Source organism: Neopelma chrysocephalum, unplaced genomic scaffold (genome assembly GCF_003984885.1).
Source record: "Neopelma chrysocephalum unplaced genomic scaffold, ASM398488v2 Primary Assembly neopelma1_122, whole genome shotgun sequence".
Classification (NCBI taxonomy): Eukaryota; Metazoa; Chordata; class Aves; order Passeriformes; family Pipridae; genus Neopelma; species Neopelma chrysocephalum.
This window is the reverse complement of record NW_020897784.1, coordinates 1,013,190-1,029,943: the sequence shown is the minus strand read 5'-3', so window position 1 is coordinate 1,029,943 and position 16,754 is coordinate 1,013,190. Positions and strand designations below refer to the sequence as shown.

General features: G+C 54.3%; 2 protein-coding genes across 3 annotated transcripts in view; one reads left to right on the top strand and one right to left on the bottom strand.

Annotated features, from left to right (window-relative positions):
- On the top strand, positions 1-7,909 carry RNPEP (arginyl aminopeptidase). The gene is made up of 11 exons (XM_027697725.1): positions 1-402; positions 844-984; positions 2,325-2,473; positions 3,029-3,145; positions 3,266-3,501; positions 4,316-4,429; positions 4,647-4,759; positions 5,095-5,203; positions 5,820-6,044; positions 6,629-6,771; positions 7,645-7,909. Exons 1-11 carry the CDS (start codon positions 4-6, stop codon positions 7,807-7,809), a joined length of 1,911 nt encoding a protein of 636 aa, XP_027553526.1. The 5' UTR covers positions 1-3; the 3' UTR covers positions 7,810-7,909.
- A 2,033-nt stretch (positions 7,910-9,942) lies between these two features.
- The window catches only part of LZTR1 (leucine zipper like transcription regulator 1), a 35,193-nt gene continuing 28,381 nt past the window's right edge, over positions 9,943-16,754 (bottom strand). The window contains exons 16-20 of one of the 2 annotated variants that reach the window (XM_027697723.1): positions 15,840-15,966; positions 14,608-14,757; positions 14,293-14,398; positions 13,515-13,595; positions 9,943-10,750 (exon numbers count right to left, since the gene is read on the bottom strand). In XM_027697723.1, the coding sequence (XP_027553524.1) occupies positions 10,634-10,750; positions 13,515-13,595; positions 14,293-14,398; positions 14,608-14,757; positions 15,840-15,966 (581 nt within the window). In that variant the 3' untranslated portion in view covers positions 9,943-10,633. The other variant, XM_027697724.1, reaches the window with a different exon arrangement.

Sequence of the window (16,754 nt, the reverse complement as noted above, 5' to 3'; positions counted from 1 at the left end):
GCGATGGCGGCCCCGGTGCGGGCGGTGGCCCCGGTGCGGGACGCGGCCTCTGCGAGCAGCGCGGGCCCGTGGTCGCTGCGGCACCTGCACCTGGAGCTGCGCGTGTCCTTCGCGGGGGCGGGCGCGGGGCGGCTGCGGGGCCAAGCGCGGCTGGAGCTGCGCTGCGAGCGGGACGGGGGCGCGGAGCTGCGGCTGGACGCGCACCCCACGCTGTCCGTGAGCCGCGCCGCGCTCCTGCCGCCCCCCGGGGGGCCCGGGGACCCCGCCGGGCAGGCGCTGCCCGTGGAGAGCCGGCCCTTCGCCAGCTACGGCAGCGCCCTGCACATCACCCTGCCCCAGCCCCCCCGCGCCGGGCAGCTGCTCACCCTCCTCATCGACTACGAGGCGGGCGAGGGGCCCGGGGTGAGCGGGGGGACGCCGCGGGATACCGGGCCCCCGGGGAACGGGGGGGGGGGCACCGGGGGGACACAGGGCAGGGGGAAGGGGGGAGACACTGGGCCCGGTGAGAAGAGGGGACAGCGGGGACACTGGGTCCAGAGTGAATGGGGGGACACTGGGCCCGAGGAGAGGGTGGGACAGCGTCCGGGGTGAGCAGGGGGACACCGGCCCCGGGGGGAGGAGACACCGGGCCCAAGGAGTGACAGGGCGGATGGAGGGGACACTGGGTGCAGGGGGAGGGGGAGGACACCGGGTGTGGACTGGGGGCCACCAGACCCCAGGGGAACTGCAGGAGGACCCAGGGGACACCAGGCCTGGGGTGGGCAGAGCTCCCCCCGGTGAGAAGTCCCTTCCCAGCTCCCTCTGAAGGGAGCAGTCCCTCAGGGGGTCTCTGTCCCTACCCAGGTGTGCTGGCTGGCCCCCGAGCAGACAGCGGGGAAGCAGAAGCCCTACATGTACACGCAGGGCCAGGCCGTCCTCAACAGGTCCTTCTTCCCCTGCTTCGACACCCCCTCGGTCAAGTTCACCTACTCAGCCACCGTGAAGGTAAGGGGAGCCCCGGGAGCTGACCCAGCCCTTCCCTCACACCCAGCGGGAGCCAAACCCTTCACGAGTGCAAAGTTTGCTGGTGGGGAAGAGAGTCCAGAGCGGGCCATGGAGGTGTTCTGAGGGCAAGAACCCCTCTGCTCTGGACACAAGCTGGGAGGGCTGGAGCTGTTCAGCCTGGTGAAGAGAAGGCTTCAGGGAAACCTTAGAGCCCAGGGGTACTCCTGCCTCTCCCCAGATGCATTGCTGGGCTCCACAGTGTGTGGTGACTGGAGGTTGACCGAAATACTCAATGCTTGCTGCCAAAATATCAGTGAGTTGTTGGGATCAACTCACTGTTTAACCTCTCTGCTCTCCTCATACTGCTGCATTTCCCTAAGAAATTCCTCTCATTATCACAGAACCCTTAATTTTGCCCCATAGCAGCCCAAGGCTGGTGGGATTCCCACTCCTGGCATTTGTAGCAGCAGGAGCGTGACTGGGACGAGCCAAGTTGGGGGGACACAGCTGGAGGAGGGCAGTGATGCTGGGCTGTGCTGGATCCTGGTGGTGGTGCTGGGGCTGCCAAACTTTCAGGATGGAAGGAGCAGCTGCTGGTCCCCAAAGGCAGGACTAAATAATCCAGATTCCCTCCTTGCCTGTGGGTGGGCACGTGGTGACACCAGCACTGGGCCACTCCGGTGTGCCGGCCTGCTGTGGGCCAGGGAAGCTGCTGTGTGATGCCAATCCAGTGCCAATGGCATGGGGTGGCATCAGCTGGCAATGCTGGAATTTATTTTGCCTCTTGCTCTAATTTCTCTCCTTAAAACTTTGGCAGAACCCCTGCACCCCACAGGGCTGAGCGTGGGGCTGGGCTGTCACAGAGCCCCAGCGCGATGCTCTGTACCAAAAACCTTTATTCACTGTGTAGCTCACCCCATTTTTGGGATGGGGGCCACTGGATCAGTTACCCTGGGCTCAGCCCAGGCCAGTGGGTTCTGTGCTGGCTTGGGAACAGGAAAAACGAGTTGTTGTGCAAGAACCTGCAGCTCTGGGATCTGCATCCTCTGCCCTTCCACACCTGCAACTTCAGCGTTTCCTTATCTCCTGGCATCTCGTGGGGCAGCTCCCGGTGTCCTGGGGTTGCACTCAGCTGAGTGATGCTTGTGGCAGGGATGTAGCCAGGATCCTGGGTGGGAGCTTGGGGCCTTCCTGCTCTGCTCCACAAAACCTGCAGTGCCCATGGACCTGGCACCTTCAGTGCTGGGACACCTTTGCCATCAGACATGTCCCCCCTGGGTTAGCTGACCTCCCACTCTGTACATTATGGATCTTGTGGATGTTTTTATCCACGTGTCCAGGTCCCCGAGGGCTTCACGGCTGTGATGAGTGCCACGAGCTGGGAGAAGCAGAAGGATAATACCTTTGTCTTCAAGATGTCCCAGCCGATCCCCTCCTACCTGATCGCTCTGGTTGTCGGAGACATTGTGTCTGCTGACATTGGCCCAAGGTAAGGGGCTCAAGAGGAGACCCCAGTGCTATCCCTGGCTGTGGGAGCTGCATGGTGGAGCTCCCATGGCAGGCACTTCTGCTTCTCCCTGCTCTGTGGGGCTCTGGAGTGCAGAGACACCAGCCATGAGCATGACCCGGTCAGTCCCTGTCTGTGTCACCAGGCTGTGGGTGCGAGGGTGAGGGTCCTTCTCACTCTGGAAAGTGAGGAGAAGCCTTGGTGCCAAGTCCCCTCATCTTTGGGGGTATCTCTGGCTCTGCTCATCTCATCCCACATGTAAATGAGGGCAGTGGGTCCCCATGCACGGAGGGTCCTCATCCCCTCACAAGGCCGATGCTTTTTCAAGTTCTCTCCTGCCACCACAGCCGTATAAAAGCCCTTTGACATTCAGACAAGGAAAGAAATTCACAGCAGTTTGCACTGTCAGCCTCTTCCGCTGCCTTTATCAGCAGGTTTATATTTTTCTGTGGAATAAACCCGTGCAGTTTCTGTCTGATGAAGCAACAGGGTGAAAGTCCCCTAATGGTTAAACTTCCTCTTCTCCACCTTGGCCAGGAGCCGTGTCTGGGCCGAGCCCTGCCTGATCGAGGCTGCCAAGAAGGAGTACGATGGGGTGATTGAGGAGTTCCTGGTGGTTGGAGAGAAACTCTTTGGACCTTATGTTTGGGGCAGGTATGGCTGGAAAGTACCTGAAGGACCTGGTTCCCCAGGGCTGGGGGAGGGAATGTCCCTCCATCCCCAGCCCTGCCCTCAGGAGGAGGGAGGAGGTCTGAGCCAAGCCTTCCCCGGCAGGTACGACATCCTGTTCATGCCACCCTCCTTCCCCTTCGGTGGGATGGAGAACCCCTGCCTCACCTTCGTCACGCCGTGCCTGCTGGCCGGGGACCGCTCGCTGGTGGACGTCATCATCCACGAGATCTCCCACAGCTGGTTCGGCAACCTGGTCACCAACGCCTCGTGGGGCGAGTTCTGGCTCAACGAGGGCTTCACCATGTACGCCCAGAGGCGCATCTCCACCGAGGTCTACGGTGCGTGGCCGGGCCTGGCCAAGGGGTGCTGAGCCCTTGCACGGGTGCTGAGACCTGTGTGGGTCTGGGGCCTGTGCCCTCAGGGCTCAGGGCATCCCTCCGAATGCTCATCTTGGAAGAGGTGAAGGGCAGCAGCTGCAAATGCCATGGAGGTTTCTGTAAATTGAAAAAGAGTAGGTTTAGATTAGATATTGGGAAGAAATTCTTGGCTCTGAGGGTAGTGAGGCACTGGAATGGGTTGCTGAGAGAAGCTTGGCTGCCCAATCCCTGGAAGTGTTCAAGGCCAGGTTGGATGAGGCTTGGAGCCGCCTGGTCTGGAGGAAAGTGTCCCTGCCTATGGCAGGGGGTGGAATGAGGTGGGCTTTAAGGTCCCTTCCAACCCAAACCATTTTATGATTTCTAGTGGCAGCAGAATTGCCTTCACTCTGAGATGACAGATCCTCTCAGCCCCTGCCAGGGATGTGGACATTGTGTCCTTGCCCAGCCTCCCCTTCCTCCTCCTCCCTCAGCTCCCTCGTGGAGCTGATACCAGCCCTCCGAGCTCCCCCATGGACTCACAGTCCTGTCCAGCAGCTCGGGTGTCCCAGCACCATTTACTGCATCCAGGTGAATTTAAGTGGCTCTAAAAACCTCTCAGTGATCTGGGCTGGCTGCCCCATGCTTCTCTGCAGCCCTGCTTCCCAATGCCCTATTTATTGGTTTCCTCCTCTCCCAGCTCATACAGTGATGCTGTTTCTCTCCTGTCACAGCACCCCCTGTGATCACAGTGCACAGGGTGGGGGTCCCTGAACACCTCCTGCTTGTCTCTGCCCAGGTTTGCCCTACACCTGCCTGGAGGCTGCCACAGGAAGGGCCCTCTTGCGCCAGCACATGGATGCCACAGGGGAGGACCATCCGCTCAACAAGCTGCGGGTGGTGATTGAGCCAGGTGTGTGCCAGGGGAGGGGACAGCGAGGGCTGGGGTGAGGGTGCCCTGCTGGGGCGTTCCATGGCTGGCAATAAAACTGGTGTGGGTGGTGGGACCCGGGTGGGGTGGGATGGGACAGGCTGCACCCAGCTCAGAAGGGGGAATCTTGATGCACACCAGGGCTGTGGGGTTTTGCAGGTGGGCAGAGGGTTTCTGAGGGGTTTTTGCCTTTTTCTAGGTATCAATCCAGATGATACATACAACGAGACGCCCTACGAGAAGGGGTACTGCTTTGTCAGCTACTTGGCCCATCTAGTGGGCGACCAGAGCAAGTTCGATGCCTTCCTCCAGGTGGGTGTGATGAGGTACCAGGTGGAGGTGCAAAGTCCTCCAAAACCCCACAGCAGGAAGCCAGGGCACAGCAGGACCCTGAGAAGGACAGGCTGAGCAGGGTGGCTGGGGAGAGGAAGAGGAGGAGGGAAACATGTTAACAGGGGAATGAGATGAAAACAGAGCTTGGCCTTGTGCTGGCAGCAGGTGCTGGGAATGCTCAAGGGTATCCCAGGGGCTGGGCAGCCCCTGTGAGGAACAGGGGTTCGAATGGGCTCCTTGATGAGATGGAGCACAGGGAGGGCTGGGCAGTGCCCGGGTGAGTGTGTCTGGCATCACCCCATCCATCCCTGCAGGGTTACGTGAACCGGTTCAAGTTCCAGAGCATCACCGCAGATGACACCCTCGCGTTCTTCCTGGAGTACTTCCCAGAGCTGAAGAAGAAGGGTGTGGACTCCATCCCAGGTCAGTGCAGTGCTGTCCTGACCAGAGAACTGGGGTTGCCACTTTGCAGACCAGCACCTGCAGGTGTCAGACCTGCCTGTGTCCCTGCAGACCCCGTGCACGTCCCTTTGTGTGTTTTACTGGAGATGCTGCTGGCCCTGGCTCTGACAGAGAAGGCAGGGCACTGGCCAGCTGGGATCAGGCACTAGCCCAGGCTTGAGCGTGTGCCAGCTCAGCCTGATTTTTTTTCCATCCAAAGCCAGTCCCTGCTCTGTGCTCTAGTGCTGTTTCATGGGGTTTCCATGACTCAGCCTGGTGAGTCTGGTGAGCCCTGGGATCAGGCCCAGCCACCGCCCTGGGCTCAGCCCAGCCTTGCTGGAGATCCAGGCTTGGCAGGAGCTTTCCATGCTGGAGCCAGCTCATCCTGCCAGCAGCAACAGGGCTGATACCCACAAGCACACCCTGAGCCCGGGGTGGTTGAACAGCCTCACCCCGTTAGTCTCTGGTGGTCACTGTCCTTGGGCAAGTTTGGTGGTGCTGGGGACACCCTGGGAGAAGGCAGTGAGGGGTCTGGGCAGCAGCACCCAGCGTGGGGCTCAGGGACCTGCTCCCAGCTCTCCCTCCCACTTTGGTGCAGGGTTTGAGTTTGACCGCTGGCTGAACACCCCGGGCTGGCCGCCCTACCTGCCTGACCTGTCGCCGGGGCAGCAGCTGATGAAGCCGGCAGAGGAGCTGGCAGAGCTCTGGGCAGCCGACAGCTTGAACATGGAGGCCATTGAAGCCGTGGACATCATGGGCTGGAGGACGTACCAGCTGGTCTATTTCCTGGATCAGGTCCTGCAGAAATCCCCCTTGCCCGAAGGTGAGGGCCAGGTGCCCAAAGGAGACCCAGGGTGACAAGCCCCAGGGAAGCCTCATGGCTGGGGACATGAGGACACGTCGGTGGGACACACGGATGTGTGGCCATCAGCCCATCTCCGATTGCTGTGCGGGTCCTGCTGTCAGGGAATCCTCAGTCGGAGTGGTGGGGGATGGAGAGCCCGGGGAAGTGTGTCCCTGGATGTATGGGGATGTGTGCAGTGGCAGGAAGGAGCCCTGCTGTCCCCAGGCTGGCTCGGCTGTGCTGTCACCTCCCCATGTAACCTCTTTGCTGAGGGATCTCCCCCCACTTCGTGCTGGCCTCCCAAGCCACTGGCACGTGGCTCTGCAGAGCTGCATGGCCTGGGAGGCCCAACATGGGCACCCTCCTGCCCAGAGCCAGCAAGTGCCTGGGGTTCTCCAGAGCTGGGGGTGTGGAGGCCTCAGGAGGGTCCAGGATTGACCAAGGCTGGGAGAATTCCAGAGGATTTTCAGTACAGCTGGGATGGGCTCACAGGGTTCCCTGGGAGCAGGGATGGGGAGCTGGGACAGAGCCCCATGGAGATGGTGAGCACTCCCCTCTCACAGGCAACGTGGAAAGGCTGAGCAAGATGTACCCCAAGATCTCCAAGGCCCAGAACGCTGAGCTGCGACTGCGCTGGTGTCAGATCGTCCTCAAGAACAACCTGGAGGCCGAGTACAGCAAAGTCAAGGACTTCCTGCACAGCCAGGTTTGTCCCTGGGCAGTGGTGGCTGTGCCCAGCAGTGTGCCAGGGGGAGAGATGGGCACGGGGCACAGGGTGTGAGAGGGCCAGGGTTTGGCTCTTGCTCATGGTAGTCCCACAGGATGGTTTGGGTTGGGAGGGATCTCAAAACTCATCTCGTTCCACCCCCTGCCATGGGCAGGGACACCTTCCACTAGACCAGGTTTTGTTCGTAGCTCCATCCAACCTGGCCTTGGACACTTCCAGGGATGAGGCAGCCACAGCTTCTCTGGGCAACCTGTGCCAGGCCCTCACCACCCCCACAGGGAAGAATTTCTTCCCAATATGTCATCTAACCCTGCTCTCTGGCAGTGGGAAGTCATTCCCCCTTGTCCTGTCACTCCATCCCTTGTCCCAGGTCCCTGTCCAGCTCTCTTGGAGCTCCTTTAGGCACTGGCAGGGGCTCTAAGGTCTCCCAGGAGCCTTCTCTTCTCCAGGCTGAACACTGCCAGCTCTCCCAGCCTGGCTCCAGAGCAGAGGGGCCCCAGCCCTTGGAGCATCTCTGTGGCCTCCTCTGGACCTGCTCTGACAGGTCCGTGCGTGTCCTGTGCTGGAGACCCCAGAGCTGGATGCAGTTCCACTGTGCCTTTCACAGATATTTTGCAGACTATTCTGAGTTGGAAGGGACCCACAAGGATCATTGAGTCCAACTCTTAAGTGAATGGCCCATATAGGGATCAAACACCCAACCTTGGTGCTGTTCCTGTGTGCTCTCTCCCTGGCCAGGAGCGGGCGATGCTGGAGGCATTGTGCTGGGGACAGGGGGATGTGGGGCTCCTGGGGCTTCACCCCTTGGATCCAGGGAGGAGTTTGGGGTGTAACCCCCCTCTGTCTCCACAGGGAAAGCAGAAGTACACACTGCCCCTGTACCGGGCCATGTGGGGCGGGTCAGAGGCCACCCGGGCCCTGGCCATGGAGACCTTCTCTGCCACGGCCCCCCAGCTCCACGTCAACGTCCAAAACTATGTGAAGAAGATCCTGGGCTTGCAGGTGGCAGAGGCCTAAGGCAGCCTGGGCTCCGCTCCCTCTGCCCGTGTTCCCAGTGGCAGGACCTCAGTGCCTCCCCCTCACTGCACATTTCCTTATTAAAATGTGTAATTTTTTTCTGTTTGTGTTTTTCCTGTTCCCCACGAGCCATGGGCTGCCTTAGCGTGACTCCCTGCTCCTCTTCCTGGGCTCGAGGCTGGTGCCCAAGGAGTGGACCCTGCCAGCCCTGCTCTGGCTTCTCCCGGTGCTGGCACCGGAGGGACAGGCCTGGCCTTGTTGCCTGCAGGGCTGGAGGAGCCCATGGCCCTGATCCACACCAATCCTTTCTGAGTTCCTGCCAAGCTGTCCCAGGTCCTGCGTGGCAGTGGGGACACGGGGACCTGGTGCAGGGTGGCAAAACTGGGCCCTGCTGGCTCCAGTGCTCTGGGGTGCTGCAAAGGCAGAGCAGGAGCTGGGGATTGCTGCTCCTCCTTGCTCTTCACCTGCCATGGCACCTGCCCCCACCCCAGCATGTGGGGGCTCACGTTGGGGTGGGGGAAAGGGGTGCTTCTGCTCTCCTCCCAGCTGTCCCCTGAAGGGTTTAAAGAGCCAGTGTGGCCTACATATTGTGGAGACTGTGGGAATAGACAAAGTTGGACAGCCATACTGTTCCTTATTCCTTATCAAACATGGGGATATGAGCACCCTCCCCAAAATTCCAGTACAAAACTGCCCAAGGCTGCATGAACACCAGTAACCTGGGAGCCTGCTGGCCATAAAAGCCCCTGAGGTGGCAAGAACAAGAACACCCAAGTGCCCTGGGAAGCTCACATGACCCCCACAGTGTGTGCTGGCCCCTACAACACCTCCCATCCTGCAATCCCTTAGGAAACTCGGGGTGTCCTTTGGGGGGGGAGTGTGTGCACGATCTCAGCACCCTGCACAACAGCAACCCAGGAGCAAATCACAATAGGCCACAAGTTTTCACATACTAAATCTCTGACCCCACTGTGGTCTCTAGAGCCAAGACTCAGCCCAAACCACCCCCAAAGCCAAGACACCCACAGTGCCCATGTCAGAGGCTGCACTTTTCCTCACAGGTTGGCTCAGGAGGGAGCTCCAAACCCCAAACAGTTTGAGAAATTGGAGTCAAGGGGGCATGGTTGAAACCAGCCTGTTTGGCCTGAGAGAATGAGGCTTTCCTGGGCAATGGGTGTCCTCTAGTGGATCAGCATTGCTGGAAATGACTTGGACCATTTTTAGAAGTCGCAGTGGAGAACCTTTCTCCAGCTGCAGATCTGGTTTCCCAGGGAACACAGAGCCTGTTGATACAATTAACATGACCTCGGAAAAGAGACTTCACTACCTATGAGGCATCTGGAAACAACCCCTCTGGTTTAAAAGGTGCCCTGGGCTCTCAAAAGCACCTGTCATGTCTGGTCTGACTCACCTGAACAAGCCACCAGTGAGACAAACTGGGTGGTCCCTAAAGCACTTCCCTTGGATTAAATAAGTGACACGTTCTCCACTGCACTGACTGCAATGCCCTCGGTGCACCGGAGCACACACAGGCCTGTCAGGTTATGGGATGCTGAAGAGGAGCTCACAACTGGTACTGCTTCATTGAATGAAAATCTTGGCTGCAAGGGTGGGAATGCAGGGGCTGGGAGCTGCACAACTTGGAAGGGATCCCCCAGTGCTCCAGCCATTCCCACCGGCCAAGCAGAGAGCAGCCCCTTGTGCAGCTGGAGGCAGGACAAGGTCTTGATTTCCAGCTTGTTGCTCCCTCCCAGGGCTGCCCTGGGAGCTCTGGGCAGGGCTAGGACAGTTCCACCAGCAGACACTTCACCAACATCAGCTCTCTGGTGCTCCCCAACCAACATCATCCAGCAGTGGGGAGAGGTGAAGCTCCTCTCCTCTCTGCTCTGCAGCGTGGGAAGCATCCGGCACGGAGCTGGGGGCTGGAAGGGAACTGCAGCTGCTCCTGCATGGGCTGGGAAGGGCACTCTGCCTTCACTCACCTTCCTGCAAAGGCAGCGGCTCACAGAGACACTTGAATATAAAATTAGTAACAAGATGTAACACACTTATTTTTAACAACGTAACCTTCATCAAGCTCGGAACATTTTTTGCCTAATTTTTTCCAAAATGAAAGCCAAGTCAACCATGAAATGCCAGGAAGAGATGTTAATTCTTTATTAATAAATAGATTTAGAAAGGCTTAGCAAGACAGGATTAATGGATTTGACGGTCAGAAAGGACTGCTGTAATCTGCCAGTCTGACCTGCTGTAGAGCACAGGTCTGGATTCCCACAGCCCACCAATCCAGGCAGTTGCACAGGGGCTTATCTGTTAATCCACACCACGGAGTCTCTGAAAAGTCACTACATTCTGGTCTGAGGGCCAGTCCCCCTGCGAACACCACGTGCTCTGTTCCCACTTCTGTTCCATCCGACTTCCCCTTACAGCCCCCGGCTGGGTCAGCTGAAGCTCTTTAAATAGTATTCTTTAAATATTGTGTTTCAAAGGATTAGTGACTCTCATGACTGCTTGATTTTACAGTATGAAAGTAATAATGGGCTCGATTATGAACTTAGTAACTCCCCAAATCACATGGAACTGATTCATTTCTGCAATGGTTTCAGTTCTACATTTGGGTAACAAAATGTAACAAAGCCCAAACCCTGCGCAAAGATAAAAATGCAGCAGATCCCCGGAGAGCACCTCAGCTGTCCCTGCTGCTCCAAGCTGCTGTAAGTGTGCAGGCAATGAGCAGCTCAGTACAGAATGGCAAACCAGAGAGGTAGCTCAGAAGTGCCACTGTTTCTGAGGAGCAAACGAGAAGCTGGATTACCAAGGCATGTCATATGTCTGCGCTCAGCTCCGCACACTGCTTGTCTGAGATGTGGGTAGCTAAGGAGTCTATGATGTCAAGGAGGAGGAGCTGACTGAGCGAGCGGAGATTTGGCAACTTGGAGACCTTCAAGGAAAAACAGAACAGAAAAAAACAGGAAGAAATTAAAACCCTCCCCAAATCACAGCTGATGTATCACCCTTTTACCCCGGAACGCCCCTGGGAAGGTCAGCGAGTCAGGCTGGGCATGGGTGGTGTGAGATCCCAGTGGTGGGGCTGGGCTGCAGGGAACAGACAGCAGGGCTCCAGTCAGGGTTTAGAACCAAATTCAGCCTGCTGTGTGGAGGGCTGGGAACAGAGAGCAGCTGGAACCTGCCCCCAGCACTGCCCCTCTGCTGGTACTGACAGACCCAGTGCTGGTCACCAACTGAGCACTCTCCTGACAGCAACACTGGGCACCAGCACAGCCTGAGTCCTAAGGTCTCTGTGTTTCCACTGAGAACAAGACTCAGGGCCTGATCTCTTCACTCCTGTGCTCCCGAGGGGAGGTTGCTTTCAGTGTCCATGCTGGTTCTGCTGGCATTCCTCCTGCAGTCAAAGCAGGTCACTGGAGCACTCGCCAACAAAAACCTCACCACATCAGACTGATGAGAATCTACAACAAACTTCATGCTTTTAGACGGTTCAGAAGCTCAACTGTTAGCAAAAAGGAGCTCTACACATTCCTTCCTTCTCCACAACCTCATGGTAAGAAGCCAGTAACCCCTCGGTCTAGAGGCATTCACACACACACAGGGCAGACTGTGCCCAGAGCCCAGCCTGCCTTACCTGAGTTCACATTATTACCTCCATCCACTCACCCAGCCCAAACTACTCGAGCTGAGATTATCACCTTGGCCCTGGGGAGCTGGACTGTGATAAAGACATCACGAGCATCTTTTGAGGGAAGGAAAGCCGTGGATGCTTTCAGAAAGAGCTCATGATGTGCTTGTGGCCATATCCTCAAACTAAGGGTCTGCCAAGACTGGGAGGGAGAGAGAACCCGCTTAGCACTGCTGGGAATCCTGCCCCTGCCCCCAGGCACGCACTGTGGAACAGATCAGGGTGTCACTACAAACACATCACAACAGCAGATTTATTAGGGCTTTTGCACAACACTGACACACAAGAGCCTCAAAACACGTCACCCAAAGCAGCGAACCTCTGGGAATAGCTCTTCAGTAATGTTCCTGCTGTGGGGAAAGCTCCTGAACAGGCCAAATCCAGAACAGCGTTAAATAAGCTGGAAGAACAGGAGATCCCACAGCCCCAGCCCCGGTGACCCACCAGGCTTGTGCATGAGAACAAATCCCCCTCAGAGCCCGTGGCTGGCCCAGGAGCACAGCATTGAGTGTCCGTGCCCAGCCACACCGAGTCACCCAGCCCAGGCCAAAAATCACACACTGAGGCCTCTCAGGGCAAGGGAAAACATTGCATAATTGAGATTTCTTCGTGCACATCTGCTTGACACTCTTCCAGCCACGTTTTGATGAAAACTGTTCTACCAGTCAACAGTTTAAATACAAAACATTTCCCCACATCCTGGTGAGGAAGTACAGCTGAGGAAAGGCCTCAAGCTCCGACTGCTGTCTCCGAGTGTCGCAATGTCCGTTCTCCCCAGGATGTTCTGGGGACAATCACACCAACCTGTTTGTCTTCCTGTGGCCTCCACTGGGAAATGAGACTGAGATTTCAGCCCTCAGGGGCTGCAAGGCACTGACCCCAAACCCCAGGGATGTCCCGTACCTCACAGTGACCGTTCCCCATCCCTGCTGAACTGGGCTGCTCCAAAGGACTCATGGAGCCAGAAGAAAACAGGTAAGAGGAAGGCAGGAGCTGTAACTCTCCTCTGGGAGTGATTTCTGGATGCTGGTTCCACTCTCAATGCTTTTTATGCATTTTCAGTTACTTCTGAATGTAAAATGTGCCATGCTCCAGCAACTTTGGCATTTAATGAAGAGCCTGAACACCTCTCTGTCTCCTCTCCAGACACTAACTGGATGTAGCAGAGCTCTCCTTCCCCCAGAGGAGGATTGTGAGTTTAAATATACAAAGGAGAGCAAGCTACTTGAATACTAACTAGGGAATCATTATCAGTAGGTGTGTAGCATCCAGAAATCCCTATTCTATGATTTACCCATTTCAACAATGCTAATGAGTTGTGCAATGAACTGGTGACATGCTGGGGAACTCTCATGGAGGGATCACATTTTACAGGAACAACTAAATGACAACACCATTATTCTCTCAAGTGAGGACAGGAGTATCAGCACATCAGGCTCTTGACCCTTCCTGCCACTAATGCATCATCCCACACATCAAAACAGAATCACAGAATCATTAAGGTTGGAAAAGACCTCTAAGACCACCGAGTCCAACTGCTGAACATGGAAACTACAGAAAGCCCAGCCAGGACATGGTAATTTACTTTAGAGCACATGACAATATAACATGTATGACAGAGAACACTTCAAGAGAAATATAAACAGCACACTGATAACTGCTAGTAGGGAGAGATTTGTGCCCTCAGTATACAACACACTTATCCTGTTACATACCAACCCAACGAGGGCAAGGCACAAAATTAACAGCTGGAAATGGAAGCAATTTTGTGTAACAATTGGTTTTGAAGGTCTTCACATTTCCAGATTAGGCCGTTCTAGTCTTTCATTTATTTTTGGTGTGAGAAGTGTGCCCAGCAGTCCTGTCAGCGAGTGTCAGTAACATGCAGCCAGCTCTCAGCTGTCTCACACGAGGAAGAATTAAACTGATTCCTATATTAATGTGTCTTTAACCAAGGCAGTGACAGAGGACAGCAGCTCTCAAAAGCCACAGAAAAGATGCAACCAACCTTGGTGAACTGGTGGACGATGATGTGCAGACAGTGCCTCTTCATGTCCAGGGCCTGGGTCTTGTCAGCTGCCTCTAAAATCTAGAGCAGAAGCAATGATGTGATTTCCCTTCTGCACAGCTCAGGTGCACAAACAGTGTCCTGATGCAGAGCAGGAAACTCCTCTGAGCCAGGGAAACATCTCCATTTTGCATTACAAACTGAATCTTTTCTGACCTATTCAAAAATAAGCCCTGGATTTAAAATGTATGGAGTCCTCAGGAGTTAATAAGCAGGAATTGCTTCTGCTCGTGCTGCAGAGGGTTCAGGAGCTGGCATTGGCACTGGGGGCCTTCTTACCACACAATATCTTTCGTCAGCTCAAACTCCACTGCCAGATCCTGTCAGCATCACTGATAAACCAAGACTAATGTCACCTGCACATCACCACTTGCCCTGGCAGAAATGTCTGCCAAAAAGGGTTTGCAGCTCAGTGCTGAGCTTACAGTGAATCTTAAGAAGGCCTTTAGAAACACAGTTCTGCAACAGGGAATGAGGAGTTCAGCAGGAGCCAGGTGAGCAGTACCTGCTGAACCCTTTAGCACAGCACAGGAGCAGAAGTGACACAAAGATCAGGTAAGGAACAATGCTGCTGAAGGCTGGGCTCTCACACACGTGCCACTGCCATTGGAAGGGTCTTGGCAGTCTCAGTGACTTGGCACTGGGGGTACCCACCTGACCAGACCCCTTGGCTTTCCTCTAAAACAAGTGACTACTTAAAGTGCTTGGGGACAATTACCTGGAGCACATTCTCCACTGTGACATTCATTTCAAGGTTCTGCTTACAGTAGGCTTGGAGTCTGTTGTTGGAGAAGCCGTAGTAGTAAGGTGCAGCAAAGAGGTACCTGTTCATTCCATTGAGGAATAAACCATAAAGCAAAGGTAAGAGCGCTGATGGCAAACACAAATCCACATCAGGAGTGACAGTGCAGAGCCTGTTAGTGCCACCCTGACAGACCTCTCATGCTGTGCCAGGCAATCCAAAGCAAAAGGAAGGTGACCTGCTGGACATGCACTCAGACAGATCCTTCAATTCCTTCAGATTTAAGGATACAGGGAATCTTCAGGAGGCATGTTCACTTCTCCATAGTAGATGTATCTAAGCATGGACTCGAACGCTTGCTTGCTGGGAACCATTTCACCTATAGAAATGTTCACTTGCCCATCCTCTGGCATGAAGGAGCGGAACATGGCTTCAAAGTAACTGGAAAGGAAAATAAAACTGATGGAACACATTCTGCAGACAGATGGTTTAAGCCAGTATTGTTCGAAGGCTGCAATTCACAACTACAGCTTCCAGAGCAGAAAATTCAGTTGACAACCTGGGCAAAAACACTGTTAAATTATTTTTTCATACATGTCTGCCAGTGAAAACTCCAAATATAATCCTCCTAATTACCATCAGCACTACCTGAAATTCATGTTTCTTGAAAACTAGGACACGTGGTGCTTTGATTTTTGTCTACTTTGCATAAGACCCAGTAGAGAGCTTAAAGCATTATGAATTTCCTCGGTATCTACATGCTGCCAATCATCAAGGCTGGTTTAAAAGCTGTAAAATGCTTCTGGTAAAACGCCACGGTAACTAATACCGAATATTGTTACTGGGACTGGAAAAAAATTGTGACAGTATTTGAAATAGAGATTTTATGAGAACACTTAATGTTTGGCAGAATGTAAGGTGCAGGTCCACAGAACACACAAGTGCAGGACAAAGCCACTTCACCCATGTCCTGGGGAGGGAGAATAGTCCCACCTTCAGCAGGGTGAACTCCTTGTCTCTGCATAAAGCATGGGAACAATCTACTCTCTGTTATGCACCATTTTTTGTTGTTTATTCATAACCAGTCTTAAATGTCAGCAAGAGAAAGAAATTCAAGTTCCACATGATTCAATATGAATGTTCACGGTCAGAAGGCTCCTTCTGACCTCAGTGGACATTTGTTGCTTTCCACTTCACTGAAACCACCTTATGTTTTCTACCCTTTTTCCCTTCCTGTGATTTTACAGATTCTTTGTCTTGCAGTGCAGCTTCTCACACATCCTCTGGAGAATCTCTGCAGTTTTAATTTCCTCCTATCTTTCCCTGCTGGGTATCAAATGGAAAAAAAAAGTTAATCACTATAGCTTAAAGGCTTATTACACTCATTGAGCAAAGCTGTGTCTTACAGTTCTTGCAGATATAAGTTCCTCCCTGTCTCCTGAAACAATCCAGCTGAGCCCAGACTGCCCAGCATGGCACTGTACTCACACAGGGTTTGTCCCAGCTTTAGGAACAGGGCTCACCTGGAGCGGGCTGCCAGGATGGCCTTGTGGGCTGGCCTTGGGTGCCCATCTAAGAGCAGGATGATATCACAGAATTCAGTCCCAGCTCCTTCCAGGTAAGCCTTCATGTCCTGGATCAAGGACGTTCCTGAAATCGAACGTGAGGAAATAAAGCCATGACAGTTCCAAGTGACCAGGTACTACTGAACTAATACATGGCCAAGCCATAGCTCCAGCCCCTCTTTCCTTTGGCACCCTTGGGCTGAGTTTCAGTTAAGCCCTTCTTCAAATTTTAGAGCAATATGAGCTTCATCCTTCCCCATCACAACCCATTCCCTACTGCCCATCCTAGAACCAAAGCTGTCAGCTCTGCCCTCTGTTACTGACAGCAAACACCAGTCGTGGCCACAGTGAGAGGTGCTCTCTGTAGATACAAAATCTGCTTTTTCCCCTCTCTTTTCATTATTTCCAACCATGAGGAATATAAAATTTTGTATCTTAATGAAAAATCCCAAATCAGCAATAAAGGCTTCTTTTATCCAATATTTTAATCAATCTTTGAAAATACACAATAACTGAGAAACAGAGCACATTCAAGCCTGATTCAAACTCACCCATATTTTCAAAATTCATCTTTCAATTTTTGATATTTGGGTCTTACACCATTCCAGCTCTGGATACAGGAAGTGAATGTGCCACCTCCCCCCCAGTGCCTCTCTCCTGCCTGGGACAAATGCCAGCCAAAGCCCTTCTACTCAACCTTCAAGGACTGGCTTCCTCCTCTTTCTCTCCAATTATTCTCTGCAATTATTTTTTGCAGTATTCTAAACCAACACTGCCAATGCCTCTGAACTTTGCGGCCCCAGAAATGTCAGAATGTTAAAATGTTGAGTAAGAACTAGTCCCAAATCAGTCCTTGATGAATTCCATGATAGA

What these genes read in the sequence shown, in the direction of transcription:
- RNPEP (XM_027697725.1), top strand. Translation starts at nt 4, where the DNA reads ATGGCGGCCCCGGTGCGGGCGGTGGCCCCGGTGCGGGACGCGGCCTCT. An exon ending in CATCTCCACCGAGGTCTACG is followed by an intron (nt 3,502 to 4,315) that starts GTGCGTGGCCGG and finishes GTCTCTGCCCAG; the next exon opens with GTTTGCCCTACACCTGCCTG. An exon ending in AGTTCGATGCCTTCCTCCAG is followed by an intron (nt 4,760 to 5,094) that starts GTGGGTGTGATG and finishes CCATCCCTGCAG; the next exon opens with GGTTACGTGAACCGGTTCAA.